Below are 14,231 nucleotides of genomic sequence, written 5' to 3' on the forward strand. Positions count from 1 at the left end.
TAGTGTTTTGCCATTGCAATCTTTAGCTTCTTTAGATAACCGCTATGTTCTCTAAACCTTCATAAGTAATGAATGGTATTATGCATAATTTAACTTTTTAACCTTGTCATTGCTTTGAAGTTGAATTGTAAATTATAATATATATGAATATTGAACATATTGAATCTTCTCTCATATCTCTCTTGTTCATCTTTAAAAGTGAATGTCGACAAAATTGATATAGGAAAAGTCCATGACATCCTGAAAATATCACAAGAAGAGCAAGATATCTACTCTATGAAGAGCTATCGGCACCAATACTTGCATGAGACTGGAGCACAGAGGAGGACTAGAGCCACTAGAGTAAGGACCACACATGGTCGTGCATCACAAGCAAAGTCAGAATCAAAGCCAATGTCTAAGGCCAAGACTGAGACTGCAACATCATCTTCTCGATCAGGGTCCTCTGAGTCAAATGAGGAGATGGTGCACGGATCCTCAGAATTTGGATGAGTCATGACTCATATAACATAGACTCTACAGACTAGAGTCGTAATAAATCAGGAGCTAGTTTAGCATTATAGTTATCATTTGTTCATTGATATTGATTCTTAGTAGTTACTAGTATTCACTGCTCACTGCTCACTGGACTTTGGACAGATTATTCACATGACACAGTTACAAGTATTATTGTATCTTGATTTGACTTATTATGCATCTTTGTTTCACTGTTCTTGATGTCTGTCTTCAAATAATTCATGAATCATAAATTATAATTCATTTTGTTGTTTATAGTTTTAAAAATTGAGTCCTAATTGTACTAAGTTGTCTTAACCATTGAGTCTTCACTCATGACACGTGTAATGAATCATGATTTCAATCATATGACATGAAGACTCAACGTTTTCTATGAAAGTTGGATACATGTTGTTGTAGACATTGATATATTTATATATCTACATAATAACGTATTTATTTTATTACAATCCGAAACACTGTTTTTTCATTTTCAAAATTTGACTGAAACTCAAATAACAAAACTCCAATTTTTCTCGTTTCCATTTCACCCATTTTTGAAACTCCCCTATACTATGGTGTATACATTGGCATCTCCTTTTGCAAGTACACGAAGCGTAGTGGAAAAACTCCAATAAGTATCAAGTAGACCAGCCAAGACTTTAGATACAAGGGAGGCATCGGAAATTATTTCATCAATATTGGTAAGCTGCTCCATGAGGTCCTTGATATGTGTAATGTATACATCCATAGAATCACCCTCTATCATGTGATTCATCTCAAGTTGCTTGTGCAAATAGGCTACATGAGCATCATTATGCACCTGATACAATGAAGCAAGCTTATCACAAGCATCCTTGGCCATTGTGCACGACCCAATATGCGGGATAATTTGCCACTTGCACAAGAGTGCAATCAAAGCATGAGCTTAGGCATCACACCCGTCCCATCTCCATTGGTTTTCAGTGGGAAGTGCAAGAGTTGAAGCAAAAGATCCACTGATGACAATGGATAAACTCGAAGAATTTGTAGCATTCTGTGTAGCCGTGAAGAGAATAGAAGTGGATATGCAACGGAAATAGCAATGGCACAAAATATGGAGACTCAAGAGTTGTTGTTCTTCCTCTTCTTCATTCTTCTCTCATTCTCTCATTATCAACTGAGTACGCACAAAAGTATCCCTAAAAGTGATAGATACCTTTTGACCTCTTAAGTCACTTCACACATAGCTTCTACTTTTATTCATGCATACATAGGATATGACTTAGCCTATGTCTTATTTCTCAACACTCCCCCTTGTACTCAGAATGAGTTTGCAAATATAATACCCGAAGTGCACTTCTAAAGTACTCAAACTTCTCTTTACCTAATACTTTGGTAAAGATATCTATGACTTGGTCATTGGTTTTGATATGTACCAAGTCTATCTCTCCATCCATAACGTTCTCTTTGATGAAATGGAATCACACTTCAATATGCTTCGTCCTTGCATGGTAGACTAGGTTCTTTGCCAACATAATGTTGCTAATGTTATCACAATACATGATAACTCCACCATCTAACTCTATACCCATATCACACAACAGTAATCTCAATTATATCTACTCACATGCTGCCAATGCAATACCTCTATACTCAGCTTCTATACTAGATAAAGCAATTATGGGTTGCTTCTTGCTGCTTCAACTCACCATTGCTGAACCAAATGAGAATGCATAGCCACTACTAGATCTCCTATCCATGATACTTCTTGCCCAGTCTGCATCTGTGTATCCAAATAATGTAGGCTTCATCCTTTTCTCATAGAACAAGCCAAAGCTGTCTTCTTCACATATCTCAAGTCTCTCCTCACTGCATCTAAATGTGATTTGCGTGGCTTTTGCATGAATTGACTAATCACTCACACTAAACTCCAATCCAGTCTTGTTATGGTTAGGTAGATTAGGCTACCAACCATCTTTCTGAACATAGTAACATCCTCCACATAATGTTCATCATCCACCATCTTAATCTTTTGATCCAATGGTGCATCCACTAGCTCATATGTTGTCATTTCATACTTCTCTCGCATCTCCAATGAGGATTGCCTTTGCACTAACCAAACTCCATGTGGAGTGTCAATAATCTCAATGTCCAAAAAATATCTCAATGAACCAAGGTCCTTGATGTCAAACTCCTTGTACAGCCCATGCTTTACTTTAGCAATCTCTCTTTCAAGAGTATCCATAATGATGAGATCATCAATATAGATGACTACAACAACCATTCTCTCTTCTGTATGTTTGACATAAAGCAAATAATTGGCCATGCTTTGCTGAAATCCCATGCTACATAAAAACCTAATGATCCTCTCACACCAAGCTTTGGTGCTTGCTTCAATCCATACAATGTTTTCCTCAACTTGCACACATAATGCGGATATTTGTGGTGTAAATACCCTATAGCTGATCTGTATATACTTCCTCTTCCAATGTACCATTCAAGAAGGTATTCTTCACATCCATTTGATATAATCTCCTGCCATAGCTAGAAGCTAATGCAATCACCGATCTCACTGCGGTCATCTTAGCCACCAGACTAAATGTCTCTTTATAGCCCAAACCATATGTTTCTGCATAAACCATTGCAACCAACCTTGCTTTGTATCTCTCCAATGAGCCACAAATTTGCACTTGACTTTATACTCCTACTTGCAATCAATTGCCTTCTTGCCATAAGGCAACTCAAGTAAATCTCATGTCTTATTCTTCGACAATACATCCATTTCCTTATCCATAGCATTCTTCCAATCTTTGTTTCCAATTGCCTCTTCAAAACAAGTGGGCTCTATGTGCTAAATATACGATACCATGTATACATAATGCATCTTCATGAAGCCATTATATATCAATCTATCCATTGGATGCCTTAGTTTATCTAATCTCCTCAATTGAGGTGCACTAGATGGTTTCTCAATAGTTCATGCATGTGGTGGAACATACTTTCCTGCACTCTTTATCCTTGGAGTTCTTGCATGTGGTATACCAAACTCATCATCCATAGACTCATCCTCAGAACTTTCATCCATAGGCTTCTTTCGTTGTGCAATTTTCACCCTCTTCGATAATTTAAGAAAAAAGATGGAACCAAAGGCTGTTAAATGCATTTTACTTGGGTATCCAGATGAGAAGAAGAGTTACAAGTGATATGATCCTATCGGTAAAGAGGTTTATATAAGCAAGGATGTTAGATTCAATGAGTATTAGCCTTGGTATCGACTAAAAACTACAATTGAGATGGATATTTATAAAAGTAATGATGATGACGGTCATGGAAAGAAAAGTAAATCAAAGCAATCAACATGTTGAGGACATGTCTGGATCTCAAAATCATGAAGAAAGCAGTGGCAGTTATAGTCCATGGAGTGGCAGGTCTTTTGATCCCATGGTTTCTCAAGTAGTAAAATAACTCATTCGACGTATATTCTCCTTCATTATCTGATCTTAAGCATTTTTATAGCCCCCAAATTGCTTTCCTGCCATGGCCTTAAAACCCCAAAAACTCTTCAAATGCTTCACTTTTATGTTGCAAAAAGTATACCCATATCATCATGTTAAAATCATCAATAAAAGTGATATAGAGCTTGCGTTTTCCACTCAAAAGAGACATTTTGAGATGGACCCCAAATATCTCAATATACATTTCCAAAGGATAACTGCTTACTCTCCCCCTCTTTAGAAATGGGAGCCTAGACTACTTGCCAAACTCACAAGCCTCACATACATGATCATAATTTACATATCCAAATTGTAGAAGCCCACGAACTACTTGTCTAGATTGCATCTATTTAAGCCTTTGCAAATTTACATGCCCAATTCTTCTATGCCCTTATTGTACATCTTTATCTTGTACATGCCCTATCTCAATATACATAGAGCTTTGTATGATGGGAGTTCCTACATCCAAAGCAAATAATGTGCCTTTCTTTTGACCACAAGCAATAAGCCTGCTAGGTTTTCTCTTCCTTAACTCTTCAATGAAGCAACCATACTTGTTAAACGTCACTTGTAACCCTTGATCAACCATTTGACCAACTGAAGCCAAGTTTTTAGTTATAGTAGGCACATATAAGACATCCTTAAGCTTAGTTTCTGTCCCATTTCTAGTCACCAACAGAACACTGCCAATATGCATTATCTTATGCAATGTGTCATCTCCTATAGCCATATACTCTTCATTTGCATTTGATCCCTTCTATTAAACCATTCTACATGGTGTGTCATATGGTTTGTAATACCTAAATCCAAAAACCAATCATCCTCTCTAGAATGGTGCTTCATATTGCCAAGTACATGCTCCATGGCAAAGAGATCACCTCTAGGTGATGAACTACCGCTAGAATCATAGACACTTCCACTATATCCACATGCATAATACCCAAAACGGGTATCGACCCTAAACATAGCATTTTGCTTATAAAAGCACACTCTCTCAAAGTGACCAAACTTCCCACAATAATGATATGCACCATCTCTTGGTGGACTAGAATGTCCTCTGACTCTAGAGTAGGATCTCCCCGTCTCTAGGTACAAAATCACCACGTCCAAAGGTACTACGGCCACATGCAAAGCTATATGCACGACCATAAGATGATCCTCTAACTCTAGATAAGCTACCACAACCTCTCTAATGATAAAACACACTATCATGTATGCATTCTTTCCACTGTTAGATGCATTGAGGCCCAATTTGATCTCTTCTATATAAGCAACAAAGCAATCGACCCTCAAAATCACACAAAGAGTCTCCTCTAACAAAAATAGAGATATCAAGGAATTTGTATGCAAGTCCAAGTCCATTTAGAGTGACAGATACTAAATCATCATCCTCAATCGGTGCGTATATTGAAGCAAGATCCTTTGCAACCTCTATTATTTCTACTACATAGTCACTGATGCTTCTATTTCCTCACCATGCACTATGCAATCTCTACTTTAGTTGTATCTTACTGGCCTTCGTACAAGTGCCATACATATTTTCTCAATGATTTCCCAAGCATCTTTGCATGTACTTGCCTTTTTAATGTGCGGAATCAATGTCTTTGAGATACATATAGATATCTAATGCAAGACATTCCTATTTTTACTTGTGTAATCCTTATATGCCTTTTTCTATTCTTCAATGGGCTCATCAACTAGTTCTGGGCATGCATCTTCACCTATAATGAGGTCCCATAGACCTCTTCCCATCAAGAAATTCTCCATATGGTAGAACCATACACTGTAATTGCCCTTAGTCAAGATATCACCCAAATTTACAGTTTGTGCAGTTTTCAATATTATGACAGCTGTAAATTCAATAAAACCAGCACTATATAATGTGTCAAATCAATATCCAAACACGTGAAAAAGTCGGAGCATCAACCGCTCAAAACCAGGTCCAAAAGCATTCAAAATGTCCAAGAAAATGCACATAAATTGAATTCCACTCCTATGCTTGTCATACATGTATCCAACTGCTATCACATGTACTCATACATCATGCCCATATGTCAAACATTGGCTGTCCAGCAAGAAACAGTGAAAAAGGGACTCAAACAATGCCCGTATAACCCAAAAAGCATCAAAACACAGTTCTAAGATTGAACAATTTCCCCACTGCTTTTTTGTAGTTTTTCATATCAAGAATGAATTCATGAGTTTAAGCAGTGTCTATGCTTGCGAGCATTGATACATGAACCAATTCGAAGCTGAAAACTGATTGAACCTTGTTGTCATACATGATCTACAACCTCCTTTGGCTCCAAAAATGCATATTCAAACCCAGCACCAATGCCCGAAATTCGAGCTCTAATGGCTCTACTATCCAATATTATGACAGCTGCAAATTCAATAAAACCAGCACTATATAATGTGACAAATCAATATCCAAGCATGTGAATAAGTCGGAGCATCAACCGCTCAAAACCAAGTCCAAAAAGCATTCAAAATGTCCAGGAAAATGCACATAAATTGAATTCCACTGCTATGCTTGTCACACATGTATTCAACTGCTATCATATGTACCCATACATCATGCCCATATGTCAAGCATTGGCTGTCCAGCAAGAAATAGTGAAAAAGGGACTCAAACACTGCCCATATAACCCAAAAAGCATCAAAACACGGTTCTAAGATTGAACAATTTCCCTACTGTTTTTCTGTAGTTTTTCATACCAAGAATGAATTCGTGAGTTGAAGCAGCGCCTACGCTTGCGAGCATCAATACATGAACCAATTCCAAGCTGAAAACTGATTGAACCTTGCTGTCATACATGATCTACAGCCTCCTTTGGCTCCAAAAATACACATTCAAAGCCAGCACCAATGCCCGAAATTTGAACTCTAATGGCTCTACTATCCAATGTACCTATTTGGGGTGGATTAGATGAGGATTACTCCCGCCCTAATACCAATTGAAAAGAACAAAAGTGGATGCGCAATGAAAGAAGCAATGGCACAAATTATGGAGGCTCAAGAGTTCTTCTTCTTCTTCATCTTCATTCTTCCCTCATTCTCTTATTGTCAACTGCATACACACAAAAGTATCCCCGAAATTGATAGATAGCTTTTGACCTCTAAGTCACTTCACACACAGATTCTACTTTAATTATGCATGAATAGGATATAACTTAGCCTATGTCTTATTTCTCAACACGTTGGGTCTGCAGGCCTAACTTCTAAGCCACCTATATAAACCCAAAGTTGTTTGGCAACAAGAGCATGCTTCATCATGTATACCCACGTGGGATAATTAGTGTCATCCAATTTGTCAAAGTCCCCAAACATATTTAGCAAATCATTTTTCCCTACCATTGCTTGCTGCAAATTTCTAATTTTCTTTGTGACCAGCTACTGTCCAAAGTACAAATGCAGGGGCAACACAAAAATCAAGCAAAGAAAAGCCCTCAATTGTGCAATTTTTGAGCATTTTAATGTTAAAAGCTGTCAGGAAGATGACAAACACATGTGGAGGCTCTTTGGCGATGCGATGAGAGACATAGTGGTTGTCGGCAGGCGAGGCGATGCACATGGTTGTTGGGGCAAAGGTGACATGAATGGTGCCCCCGGCTGATACTACGCAGGCTGTTGGCCCAAGCTGTTGGGCCTGATGGGAGAGGTTGGACGTGGCAAAGCTAGAGTTTAAACAGCTGTCACAAGCTGACGTCGGGCAAGCTGCCAACTGGTGGGATAGGGAAGGTACATCTCATTGATGAGCATGCACCAAGTGCGTGTGACCAACAAGCAAATTCTCAAGCTGCTTGACCTAACTGTTAGGATGATGTGGTGCAATCTGTGGGGGCCCACCATTTTAATGTTAAAAGCTGTCAACACGTGTGCAAACTGTTTGGCGATGCAACAAGAGACACGGTGGTTGTCGGCAAGAGAGACAGTGCACATGGCTATCGAGGCAAAGACGACAGGAATGGTGCGGCCGGCTGATACTACACAGGCTGTTGGCACAAGCTGTTGGGCCTGATGGGAGAGGTTGGACGTGGCAAAGCTAGAGTTTAAACAGCTGTCACAAGCTGATATCGGGCAGGCTGCCGACTGGTGGGACAGGGAAGGTATGTCTGATTGATGAGCGTGCAGCAGGTGCGTGTGATGAACAAGCAAATTCTCAAGCTGCATGACCTAACTGTTAGGATGATGTGGTGCAATCTGCAAAATAGGTCTCCCTAAACTTAGGCGAGTAGATGACGTTGGTTGTTGGGAACAGATCTGAAGCTTCATGAGCAAGCTACACAGATAGATTTCCAACACAAATACACCATAAACAGTGGAGCCAAGTTCGACACTCGATGGTAGTTGAAGCAATGGCAGCTCGCAAGCAAAGTGGCAGCTAAGAAGAGGTATGGCCCTGATACCATTGTTATTTTAGGTTCAACAACACGCACACATAGTGTACAAGTGAATAGCAAGAGAGAAGAGATTGCTGAAAGGTCAAATCTGCTATGTGAAAATGATCTAAAAGTACAATTCCTAAGGTACTAAGTACCACACCAACTAATGGGTGTTCACAACATGGGGAAAAAGCCCTTCTCCAACTTTAAGGTAAAAAGTGCCCATGGATAAGGGCGCAAAGCCTTGTCCATGCACAGAATGGTGCATAGTCCAGTAATTCAGCTGAAAGATTGTTGTATATTCAGGGTCATTTGGAGAATCTCCAACTCAAAAACACTTTTTTTTTTGGGTGAAACCAATGTTTTGCAAGTCAATTTACAAGGGAGGTGGTGCAACTAGGGAGCTCAGCACCACAAAAATTGTATAAAAAACAACAAGAAAACACATAGATTATAAGACCATCAAGAACACCAAGTAAAGCATGCATATGCTTTCTTTGGTGTGACCATAATGTAGTATTCAATTACATCAATGGACAAAGAAGGCCATGTTCAGGGTGAACACAACCAATGTCAAAAACATTGGCAAAAAAGAAAGTGTATGAAAACATTGGAAAAGAAAGAATTTATTGATCCTGATAAATACCCTGGAGCCTATAGCAAAGGCTGTCAATATCTGTTTAAACAAATAAAGGAGTCAACAATCTCACCAAAGACCACGTAATTGTGAGATTCTCAAATGGTCCAAGGTGCCCCAAAACCTGATCCTAACAAAAGAACCAACAGAATTCCCTCAAAGGATAGGGAAATTTCTAAATTGCTAAAAGTTTTGCCAAACCTATAAGAAGGGAAGTGCACCCTCAAAGTGTGCTTACTTAAGAGCTCTTTGTTCTTTGATTTTGTGCTGAAATTCCATCCCTCTAAACATTCATGGGACACAAGAAAACTGAAAAACCAGCACCTTATCAGCAACTCAGTAGCAGATTTTCTTGGCGTTTATAGTAGTCGTGAGTATATCAAATGCCAATTCAAATTGCTATGATCCACTTACTTGGGGCCAAAGGAACATTGCCCTAAAGGTGCTGCCCTGAAACCAGCAATTATACATAGCAATTCCAGCAAACATGGCAATAAAACCTATTGCACCAACAAATCCAATAAACTCCTCGCTAAAACCAGGGCCTACTGTAGGATCAGTGAACCAGTAGAACATTGCTTCCGAAATATCTGGACATAAACCCTGCAAAGCATGTTTAAGATCTTAGTCCTTATCTCTTATATTATGTAACAACAATCACTTGGTCAGCCTAAAATCACTACTAACACAGGTATCCGTGAAACAGTAGCACATCAATCTCATTGTTGGCATCCCCAGATGTGTCCAAGAAAAGGACTCTTGAATTGCATACATATCAAACAAACAGGGCCAATACCTGAGAAATATATATATAAAGTGCTGGTCTCCAAATAGCTGGATTTTGCAATGTTCGTCCAAACAAGTGAATAGTATTTTTAATTGCCCCAATTCTGGAGCTGTAAAGGCCTTTCGACACTCTTGTCTCTGGAAGAGCCCAAGCAGCCACCAAAAGCATGAGTGGAGCAACAGATATCAGTAAAAAGGAGCCCCTTGGTCCAAATGAATGAACTGCTGGTCCTGAGACAATGCATCCGATTAAACCTCCAACAGATAAGCTGCCCCAAGATAGACTCTGCAAAACAAATCTAACAGACCACTTGAGCATCACTTTGCAGACCAAAACAATGTATGCACCCAAACTTAAACTCAAACCTCTCTCTCTCTAGTAAATAATGCTAAAAGTTTATTCAATCTCCAATCGAGCAGTCAAGGCACAATTGCAATAGTTCAGTTCAAACTAGGACACCTTTGTAACATTTGATTGAGAAGCTACTAAGCTTTTTACCTCAAAAAAGACTCCTGTTCGTTATGATCGAACAATACAATGAGCCAAGTAAGAAGCAAGTATGCCTCATGCTAGCCACTCTATCAAGTGATCAAAATATATGCAAAAACCAAAACACTACAGCACATGTAGGAGAACCAAATCATCTTGAAAATGGTACTCTGGTACTCCCAAAAGATACCATGTTGGGAATAAAGGCCCATCGTGCCTTTTATATGTGCACGGGTGTAAACACACCCTTAGCACATTTCTACTTTCATATATATCTATCTAAAACCTAAAAAGGTATACACAACAAAAGATTGTACCCAAGAACATCGTGCATCTCTCTCTCTGACTCTCACTCTCTACTCTTGCTCACGTTTTGCTCTCTACCTAACATTTTCAACATTGCATCGCCACTGCGCATCGCTGACTTCAAACTGGTATCAGAGCTGCAGCTAAGGTGTTCGCGCTTCTTGGAGTCCGTGCAGGTCAACAAGCCACGTTTTCAGTCAAGCGACAACTCGTGGAGTTAGGCGCAGGTCAACAGGCCACGTTTTCAGACAGGCGACAGCTTCAAGTTGCATGCAAGTCAAAAACGTCATTTCCTGGTCAGACGCAATCACGCACAGAACACGCACTTCAAGCGGAGCTCAAAATGTTGTTTCTCAGGTCACAAGCACGTCATGCGAGCAGGAAACGGGCTGGCAGCTGTAAACGGGGCAGATTCGTCACTTTTCTTTTGCAAAATTTTTAATTTTTCAAATGTTCCTTGCAAGCAAGCCCTTTGCTCACTAATGGGCATTTATGCATGTAAGCACAGTTCAGAATTTTTGGCATTCAAAAATTTGGGGATTTGCCCAGATTTGATGCTGTTGAGATAAAGAAAGCGACGATCGAGACACGCAATGCTTACTAGCAGCAAAGAGAGTGAGAGAGATAGAATGCAAAGTAATGAGGAGAGTGAACACGATTTTTTGGGTACAATGACGAGTGTACCACTTTAGGTTTTTAGATAGATATATATATATATATATATGAAAGTACAAGTGCTAAGGGTGTGTTCACACCCAAGCACATTTAAAAGGCACAAGGGGCCTTTATTCCCAATAACCTCCCACCTAAACGCAATGTGCCTCAAGAGGAGAAAAGAATCAGCTAAGTCTAGGTATGTACAAAGCTCAAATACATATACCTATCCAACTCCCATCATCTGTCGGCAATGAGCAGGCCGCTCTACTCAAAGACCCTTCGTGAGAAGGTCTACAAGATTATCATCTATATGCACTTTGACAAGCTCAATGCTCTTGCTGTCAAGTACATCTCTAATGAAGTGATACTTCACCTATATGTGCTTCGTCTTTGCATGAAAGGTGAGATTCCGTGCTAGCATGATAGCACTCTGACTATCACAATGAAGAACAAGTAACTTTGTAATGTCAAGCTCTCCCACCAGACGTGAAAGCCATAAAGCCTCCTTGCATGCCTCAGTGGCAGCCACATACTCTGCCTCTGTAGTAGACAATGCAATACACTTTTGTAGCCTGGAGATCCAAGAGACCGCTCCTCCTATGAAGATAAACACATGTCCAGAAGTGGACTTTCTGCAATCTGCATGACCAGCATAATCTGCATCCGTAAAGACAACGATAAATGCCTTCTGCTTTCCAAAGCAAATGCAGAACTCCTTTGTGCCATTGAGGTATCTCATAATACCTTTCACTCCTTCCCAATGCTTTTTACCAGGGTTTGCCATGTATCCGCTAACCACTCCCACTACAAAGGCAATGTCAGGACGTGTAGCAACCATAGCATATATCAAACTACCAATAGCTGAAGCATATGGTATCATGGCCATTTCAGCCGTCTCATCATCAGATGTAGGACTGTCCTCTGCACTGAGTTTCACATATGGAAGAAATGGAACCCCGATCGTTTTCCCCCCCTGCATATTGAAACGCTGCAAAACCTTGGAGATATACTCCTGCTGACATAGATAGAGTAGTCCTTTTGACCTATAACTGAGTGTTCGCATACCAAGAATGTAATTTGCATCACCAAGATCCTTCATGTCAAAGCTGCCATGAAGACTTTGCTTCAGTGAGTCCAAGGCATGAGTATCCTTGCCAGCAATCAACATGTCATCAATATACAGAACCAAGATAGTCAAGATACCATCTGCTGCCTTCTTGGTGTACAAGCAGTGATCCACTTGACTTCTATAGAGACCTTGAGATTGCATAAATGTATCAAACTTATGATACCATTCTCTTGGTGCTTGTTTCAACCCATACAAACTCCTTTTGAGTTTACATACCATCTTCTCTTTCCCTTTGTCCACAAACCCTTCAAGCTACTGCATATATATGTCTTCATGGAGATCACCATGTAAGAATGCAGTCTTTATATCCATCTATATGAGCTCCATATCTTCAACTACAACCAAGCTCAAAATGGTTCTCAAGGTAGTCATCTTCACCACAGGAGAGAAGATCTCATCAAAGTCAATTCCATGTTCCTGCTTATACCCCTTCGCAACCAATCTTGCTTTGTACTTTGGTGAGGACACAGAAGTGAGCTTCATCTTGTAAACCCATTTACATGGAAGTGTTTTCTGCCCTTTACGCAACTACACCAAGTCCCAAGTGCCATTTTTCTCAAGAGATTCCATTTCTGACAACATGGCTTTATACCATTTCTTGCTGTCCTATCTATCCATTGCTTCCTTGAAGCAAGACGGTTCACCACAGTCTATCAAAGTGATCAGACACATTGTTTGCACCAGGAATGAATCTATCAGGTTGTCGAGCAGCCCTAGATGATTTCCTAACCCAATGATCATTATTTGCTGGTTGTTGAGCATTTTTAGCTTGCTGTCCTGGCATTTCAGCCTGCAAATCAACATTCACAGCTTGTTGTCTTGGTTGTTCCTACACATGTAGTGGCTCATTATCATGGGCAATAGCTAACTGATCATTTCCAATATTATTTTCTACATTTACAGGTTCATTTACAGCAGGTATTCGTTGCTGTACAGCGGGCACATTTTGCTGTCCAAAAGGTATTTCTTCCTGGAATACAACCCTACGGACCTCCTCAATCTTTTTGAGCTATTTATGCATGCGATCTTTCCGGAAGATAACGTCATTGCTGTGTACTACTTTCCTTTTCTCGGGATCCCATAATCTATACATCATTTCACCCTCGTCACCATATCCTAGGAAAATGCATTTACAAAACTTTGGCTCAAGTTTGCTGCGTTTTTCTTCACGAATATACACAAAAGCCTCGCAACCAAACACTTTCAGGTGAGCATATGAAGGTGGCTTGCCCAACCACGCTTCTTGAGGAACTCCACCCCCAAAGACCTGTTTCGTAACCGATTAATTAAGTGTATGGCTATCATTACAGCCTCTGCTCAAAAACCATGGGGTAATGCAACATGAGACAGCATCGTACGGACCTTATCCTGTATGCTCCGATTCATTCGCTCTGAAACTCCATTTTGTGGTAGATTATGAGGGGCAGTGAGCACTCTCTTGATCCCTTTGCTGTCACAAAATGCCTAAAAGGCCTTGGACACATATTCCCCACCATTGTTAGAGCGAAGACAGTTAAGTGTCTTATTAGTCTGATTTTCAACCAATGCCAAGAATTTTTTAAACTTGTCAAGCACTTCATCCTTGCTACGAATAGGATAAACCCATACCTTCCGTGTAACATCATCGACAAAGGTGGCAAAATAGTTCTTTTCCCCTAAAGATAATCATGGCATCTGACATACATCGGAATATACTAACTCTAGAGAAGAAGATTTCAGCAAAAGAGACTTTTTATGAGACATCTGTGTATGTTTACCATAAACACAATGATCACAATGCTCAAAATCAACATAACGAAGACAAGGCAAGTAACCCAAACGAGAGAACACTTTCATTCTAGTTTGACTCATGTGTCCCAACCGGCCATGC

The 14,231-nt window shown here is 39.8% G+C and overlaps 1 protein-coding gene across 8 annotated transcripts in view; it reads right to left on the reverse strand.

The window, feature by feature from the left end:
* The window catches only part of LOC148037426 (putative folate-biopterin transporter 5), a 69,179-nt gene extending 59,058 nt beyond the window's left edge, over positions 1 to 10,121 (reverse strand). For all 8 annotated transcript variants that reach the window (XR_015690649.1, XR_015690650.1, XM_087676357.1 and 5 more), the window contains exons 1-2: positions 9,790 to 10,121; positions 9,408 to 9,596 (exon numbers count right to left, since the gene is read on the reverse strand). Coding sequence is in view for 6 of the 8 variants with exons in the window: in XM_087676357.1 (XP_087532483.1) it covers positions 9,408 to 9,596; positions 9,790 to 10,098 (498 nt within the window). In the remaining 2 variants the exon portion in view is untranslated. The remainder of the gene's footprint in view (positions 1 to 9,407; positions 9,597 to 9,789) is intronic.
* Between the last annotated feature and the right edge of the window lie 4,110 nt (positions 10,122 to 14,231).

Source organism: Lygodium microphyllum, chromosome 4 (genome assembly GCF_053477565.2).
Source record: "Lygodium microphyllum isolate KBCC chromosome 4, Lygodium_microphyllum_v1.1.10, whole genome shotgun sequence".
Lineage (NCBI taxonomy): Eukaryota > Viridiplantae > Streptophyta > Polypodiopsida > Schizaeales > Lygodiaceae > Lygodium > Lygodium microphyllum.